This window comes from Podarcis bocagei, assembly GCF_964188305.1.
Source record: "Podarcis bocagei genome assembly, contig: HAP1_SCAFFOLD_269, whole genome shotgun sequence".
NCBI lineage: Eukaryota > Metazoa > Chordata > Lepidosauria > Squamata > Lacertidae > Podarcis > Podarcis bocagei.
In genome coordinates this window covers 1-7,500 of record NW_027670180.1, presented here as the reverse complement: position 1 = coordinate 7,500, position 7,500 = coordinate 1, and the positions used below count along the sequence as shown (strand labels likewise).

Sequence of the window (7,500 nt, the reverse complement as noted above, 5' to 3'; positions counted from 1 at the left end):
GACTTTGCAGGGTATTTCATAGACCCCTTGGTTTTCTAACTGGATTTTATCTTTGGGGTTTCTGAGGATATTGGCTATTTTTTGGTTGGTGCAAAAGGCTGTTTTGATATTGTGTTTATGGAGGATTTTGCTAATTTTATCTGTAGTGCCCTTGATATAAGGAAGGAGGGCCATGCCATTGTTTTCTTCTGTGTCTTGGTTTTTGGGGGGTGTTTCTTTTTGGATTAGCTTCGTAACCCTGTTTTGCTGGTATCCGTTGGCGATTAACACATTTGAGAGATTCTGTAACTCAGTTGTCAAGTGGTCTTTGTCAGCCAGGCGTTTGGTTCTGGAGATGAGAGTCTTGGCTACGGAGTTTATTTGTGCAGGGTGGTGGTGTGATTGTGCATGTAAGTAGCGGTTGGTGTGTGTTTTTTTCCGGTAGATAGTGTGTCCTAGGGAGCCATCAGGTTTTTTGTAGATTAGGACGTCAAGGAAGGGAAGTTGGTTGTTGGCTTCTATTTCCATAGTGAATTGTATTTTGGGGTGTAGGCTGTTGAGATGTGTGAGGAAGCTATCTAGTTTTTTCTTCCCGTGTGGCCAAATTACAAAGGTGTCGTCAACATACCTGAGCCAAAGTTTGGGTTTGTGTTCTGACTTGTCTAAAGCATTGGTTTCAAAGTGTTCCATGTACAGATTTGCGATGACCGGTGAGAGGGGTGATCCCATAGGTGCTCCTTCTATCTGTTTGTATCTTTGTCCATTGTGGATGAAGTACGTGTTGGTTAGGCAGTGGTTGGTCAGGTCCAGGATGTATTCGGGGGGATTGTATTTGTTTTGAATGGCTGTCAAGGCTTCATTAATGGGCACTTGTGTGAAGAGAGATACAACATCGAAGCTCACAAGTAGGTCGTCGGGATGTAGGTTTTGCTTCTTTATTGTTTCTATGAACTGGAAGGAGTTTGTAACGTGTGAAGCGATAGATTCTGCATAGGGCTGAAGTTGCTTAGCGAGAAATTTAGCGAGATTTTGTAGAGGTGAGCCTATGGAGCTGACTATTGGTCTGAGTGGTGTTCCTTCTTTGTGTATCTTGGGGAGACCGTAGAGTTTGGGGCATCTGGATGATTTTTCTCTGGGGATGATTCTTAGCTGGATTTCTTCACTGATAGGAGAGGCTTTTATTTTGGATTTGGAATAATCCAAAATAAGAGAATAATCATGGAAGCCATCGAGATAGAGAAACACCCTCACAACATGAACAAGCGTGACGATACGTCCCGCCTGCCAGACATCTGGAAAATAGCCCTCCCCACAAAAACCGACACCAGAACCAGAGGCACACAGAACGCCATCTCCAATCAACCACACCAGACCCAAACCCAGACCCTCTCCACAGATAAATTACAGACACCATCCAGTAGCCAAACCATAGTGGCACCTCCGGATGCTGCACCCCCCTGCAATCCCTACACAGATCTGGCTGGCACAGGGCACAAAACCACAGCTCGCCCCTATACACGAAGCCAAGCCAGAGCACAACTAAGTGCAGTACAGCCATCTTCTCAGAAAAAACTCTTCACAAGCTCAAGAGGTCAAGACACGAAAGCTTTAGCAACTAATCCACACCTAATGACCCTCCTAAGTGGTACTCAGAATATCACTCAAGAAATCACTCAAGATATCCCTCAAGTAATTAATGAACAAAAGAAGAAAAGACACACTAACCTGGGAACTTCCTCTCTGCCCAGAACGTTGGAGGCTATACACCACACCCCCTCAACAGTATTTATAGGAACTCAAACACTGAGATCCTGCTCTGTTCCAGTAACAAGAAGCCGAAAGCACCAGCCTGAAGATGACGAGTGAGACCTCGTCGAAACGTCGCCTAGACACCCCAACTCTTACACGGGAAGACACCCGAAGACACCAAAACCTGCATATATATATAGGTATACACACACAGATATACACAAAAATATACACTCAAATATACAATACCAATACCATACAAATACACAACACGTATACAAATTCATATACATACGTGGATTTAATTCCACCCCCCCGCAGGATCCGTCCAACCTGCAGGGCAAAGTCCAGAAGCACCAGGCCTTTGAGGCCGAGCTCTCGGCCAATCAGAGCCGGATCGACGGCCTGGAGAAGGCGGGGCAGAAGCTGACGGACAGCCGGCACTACGCCTCCGAGGAGGTGGAGGCCCGGCGGAGCGAGGTCCTCAGCCTGTGGAAGAAGCTTCTGGAAGCCACCGAACTGAAAGGTGGGGGGGTTATATTAGGAGTAGTAGTAGTAGTAGTAGTAGTGCTGATGTTGTTCTTGTTAGTATTAGTATTAATAGTATTAGTATTAGTAGTAGTAGTAGTAGTAGTAGTAGTATAATTATAATACCGATACTATTAGTATTACTATTAATACTATTAGCACTAGTAGTAGTAGTAGTAGTATAATTTTAATTTGTATACTGCCCTGCCATGGAGCGGAAAGGTCGGGCGCGGGGTGCAGATGTGGAGTAGTAGTAGTAGTAGTAGTAGTAGTAGTAGTAGTAGTAGTAGTAGTAGTAGTAGTATAATTATAATACCAATACTATTAGTATTACTATTAATACTATTAGCACGTTAGTGTCGCTAGTAGTATGAACAGTGTTATTGATTAATAGTACTAATAGCATTGCTATTAGTACTATTACTTTTGGTATTATTGTTGTTATTATTATTATTATTATTAGTAGTAGTAGTAGTGGTGGTGGTGGTGGTGGTAGTATTAGGATTATTAGGAGTATTAGTATTAGTAGTAGTATTATTATTAGTATTGGTATTATCAGTATCAGTATTAGTATTAGTATTATCATTAGTATTATCATTATTGGTGTTGTAGTAGTATTAGTACTATTAATAGTAGTAGTAGTAGTAGTAGTAGTGGTATTAGTATTAGTATTATCAGTATTAGTATTAGTATTATCATTATTATTATTATTATTATTAGTAGTAGTAGTAGTATTGGTGTTAGTATTATTATTAGTAGCATTATTAGTTTTAGTACTAGTATTATTAATTAGTATTATAACTATAATACCAATACTATTAGTATTACTATTAATACTATCAGTATATGTGAATGTTGCTAGTAGTAGTATTATCGGTATTATTGATTTTAGTGTTACTATTAATGATAATATTAATTAGTCTTATAATACTAGTACTAAAAGTATTGCTATTAGTACTATCAGTATATGTTAGTATCGTTAGTAGTATTATCAGTATTATTGATTTTGGTATTACTACTACTGCTGCTGCCATCACTATCACTGTTGTTGTTGTTGTTGTTGTTGTTGTTGTTGTTGTTGTTGTTGTTGTTGTTGTTGTTGTTGTTACTACTACTACTACTACTATTACTACTGTCTGACTTTTTTGTTTCCTTATTACTATTATAACCACTTTATTACTATCACTATTACCACTATTTTTATTATTACTATTACTGCTATCACTATTACTAGTGCTACTACTAGTACCACTACTGCTACTGCTGCTACTATTACCACTACTATTGGTACTACTACTATCACTACTATCACTCTATTATTATTATTACTACTACTACTACTATTGTTGTTGTTGTTGCTATTATTGCTATTATTGCCATTATTGCTATTACTGCTATTACTGCTGCTATTATTACTACTACTACTAGTAGTAGTAGTAGTAGTGCTAGTACTGGTGGTACTACTGCTGCTGCTATTGCTATATTACTACTATTACTACTATTACTATTATTGCTGTTACTATTATTATTACTACTATTATTACTGCTAGTACCAGTTATTATTGGTGCTATTACCACTATTACTATTATTAGTGCTAGTACTGGTGGTGGTACTACTATTGCTACTGTTACTTTTACAACTATTATTATTACTCTTATTACTATTAGTATCACTGTTGCTATTACTACTATTGCTACTGTTATTACTGCTAATACTAGTTATCATTAGTACTATTACTACTATTACTATTATTAGTGCTAGTGCTGGTGGTAGTACTACTACTATTACTACTGTTGTTGTTGTTGTTGCTGCTGCTGCTGCTATCACTACTATTATTACTACTATTATTCCTGCTAGTACTAGTTATTATTAGTACTGTTGCTACTATTACTATTATTAGTGCTAGTACTGGTGGTAGTACTACTATTACTATTACTATTATTATTACTACTACTACTACTACTATTATTATTACTACTACTACTATTTCTATTATTATTACTACTACTACTACTACTACTATTTCTATTATTATTATTATTACTACTACTACTATTTCTATTATTATTATTATTATTATTATTATTATTATTATTATTACTATTACTATTGCTATTACTATTACTTCTGCTATTATTACTGAACCCTGCCTCTCCCCCCCCGCCCCAGGGGTCAAGCTGCGTGAAGCCAACCAGCAGCAGCAGTTCAACCGCAACGTGGAGGACATTGAGCTGTGGCTCTACGAGGTCGAAGGTCACCTGGCCTCGGACGACTACGGGAAGGACCTGACCAACGTCCAGAACCTCCAGAAGAAACACGCCCTGCTGGAGGCCGACGTGGCCGCCCACCAGGTGCCGCTGATTACTACTGATATTAAATAATTATTATTATTATTAATAATAATAATAATAATAATAATAATAAAATGAATTATTATTATCTTCTTATTATTTTATTCTTATTTTATTTTATTTCTATTTTATTCCTATCCTTATTTTATTTTATTTTTATTTTATTCCTATTCTTATTTTATTCTTATTCTTATTTTATTTTATTTATATTTTATTCCTATTCTTATTTTATTTTATTTTTATTTTATTCCTATTCTTATTTTATTTTATTTTTATTTTATTCCTATTCTTATTTTATTTTTATTTTATTCCTATTGTTGTTTTATTCTTATTCTTATTTTATTTTATTTTTATTTTATTCCTATTCTTGTTTTATTCTTATTCTTATTCTATTTTATTTTATTTTATTTTATTCCTATTCTTATTTTATTTTATTTTTATTTTATTCCTATTCTTGTTTTATTCTTATTTTATTTTATTCTTATTTTATTTTATTCCTATTCTTATTTTATTTTATTTTTATTTTATTCCTATTCTTGTTTTATTCCTATTCTTATTTTATTTTATTCTTATTTTATTCCTATTCTTATTTTATTCTTATTTTATTTTATTTTATTTTAATTTTATTTTATTTTTATTTCATTCTTATTTTATTTATTTATTTATTTATTTATTTATTTACGGCTATTAGCCCATAAAGTATGTACAAACATAAAAGCACAGAGGCATAAAGACCGATATATTCGGCACCAGAAGGTGAACGCCATGATGCAGGGGTGGGTCATTGGGCAGAGCCAGATAAGAGCTTGGGGCCCGGAGAGCTCCAGGGGACGGATCCCAGAAAAAGGAGAACTGAAGACGAGATCCGACATGCACTCTTCTTCATAACTGTCCGATTAGTTTTTGATGTTGTTGTTGTTTTTGGTGGTTTTTGTGTGTGAGATAACCGCATTCAGGAATCTCGCCACCTGCAGAGTTACAGAAGGATCTGTATCCTGCAAAAGTAGTGCGGCGTGTGACTCAACAGGCCTGCCAACCAAGCGCAGTAAAGCAGGACCCAGGAATTTAGTCCTGGCTATGCTATGTAGGGGACAGTTGAACATTATGTGTGGAAGAGATTCGACAGTTTTCCCGTCACACACGCATAGCGGAGACACCAAACCCTTGGAAAATCTGTGGCTCAGCAGGTTCGATGGAAGGACATTGAACCTTGCACGAATAAATGCAAGTCGGTGTGGTACAGATGAAAGAGATGACATGTATGATGGGAGGCCAAGTGGTGGGGTTATTCCGTGATATTCTTATTTCATTTTTCTTCTTCTTCTTCTTCTTCTTCTTCTTCTTATTATTATTATTATTATTATTATTATTATTATTATTATTATACGTGGCCGCCCACCGGGTGCCGTTTATTACTATTAATATTTAAAAATAATAATAAATCATAATAATAAGTGAATTATTATTATTATTATTATTATTATTATTATTATTATTATTATTATTATTATTTTATTCTTATTCTTATTCTTATTTTTATTATTATTACTATGATGATGATTTTATTCTTATTCTTATTATTTTTATTATTAGGGTCAGGGGCTATTGGGGCGCCCCTTCTCCTCCTTAGGGGTCAGGGCCTCTCCGGGCACCCCCCATAGGGTTTCCCTACCCCATTGCCCCTTTTCCTCCCCCCCTCGGGGTTATGGGTCTCCGCCGTGGGTCGCCGTCCTCAGCCGCCCCCTCTCCTTAGGGGTCTGTGGCTATTGGGGCGCCCCCTCTCCTCCTTAGGGGTCAGGGGCTCTCTGGGCGCCCCCCACAGGCTTTCCCTACCCCCTCGCCCCTTTTCCTCCCTCCCTCGGGGTTATGGGTCTCTTCCGTGGGTCACCTCAGCCGCCCCTCACGCACGACGTTCCCTTCCCAGGAGCGCCCCCTCTGCTCCTTAGGGGTCAGGGGCTATGGGGCACCCCTTCTCCTGCTTAGGGGTCAGGGGCTATTGGGGCGCCCCTTCTCCTGCTTAGGGGTCAGGGGCTCTCAGGGCGCCCCTTCTCCTGCTTAGGGGTCAGGGGCTATTGGGGCGCCCCTTCTCCTCCTTAGGGGTCAGGGGCTCTCAGGGCGCCCCCACAGGCTTTCCCTACCCCATCGCCCCTTTCCTCCCCCCCTCGGGGTCTATGGGTCTCCGCCGTGGGTCGCCGGCTTCAGCCGCCCCCTCTCCTTAGGGGTCAGGGGCTATGGGGCACCCCTTCTCCTTCTTAGGGGTCAGGGCCTCTCCGGGCACCCCCAGGCTTTCCCTACCCCATCACTCCTTTTCTCCCCCTCCTCGGGGTTATGGGTCTTTGCCGTGGGTCGCCGGCCTCAGCCGCCCCCTCTCCTTAGGGGTCAGGGGCTCTCAGGGCGCCCCCCACAGGCTTTCCCTACCCCCTCGCCCCTTTTCCTCCCTCCCTCGGGGTTATGGGTCTCTTCCGTGGGTCACCTCAGCCGCCCCTCACGCACGACGTTCCCTTCCCAGGAGCGCCCCCTCTGCTCCTTAGGGGTCAGGGGCTATGGGGCACCCCTTCTCCTGCTTAGGGGTCAGGGGCTATTGGGGCGCCCCTTCTCCTGCTTAGGGGTCAGGGGCTCTCAGGGCGCCCCTTCTCCTGCTTAGGGGTCAGGGGCTATTGGGGCGCCCCTTCTCCTCCTTAGGGGTCAGGGGCTCTCAGGGCGCCCCCACAGGCTTTCCCTACCCCATCGCCCCTTTCCTCCCCCCCTCGGGGTCTATGGGTCTCCGCCGTGGGTCGCCGGCTTCAGCCGCCCCCTCTCCTTAGGGGTCAGGGGCTATGGGGCACCCCTTCTCCTTCTTAGGGGTCAGGGCCTCTCCGGGCACCCCCAGGCTTTCCCTACCCCATCACTCCT

The 7,500-nt window shown here is 40.9% G+C and overlaps 1 protein-coding gene across 1 annotated transcript in view; it reads left to right on the top strand.

Moving 5' to 3' along the window:
* Nucleotides 1-4,608, top strand: part of LOC308579616 (spectrin alpha chain, non-erythrocytic 1-like) — a gene marked incomplete at its 3' end in the record, with an annotated part of 50,686 nt that extends 46,078 nt beyond the window's left edge. Inside the window, exons 11-12 of the mRNA XM_081214193.1 lie at nucleotides 2,050-2,254; nucleotides 4,427-4,608. Coding sequence (XP_081070319.1) covers nucleotides 2,050-2,254; nucleotides 4,427-4,608 — 387 coding nt within the window. The remainder of the gene's footprint in view (nucleotides 1-2,049; nucleotides 2,255-4,426) is intronic.
* Between the last annotated feature and the right edge of the window lie 2,892 nt (nucleotides 4,609-7,500).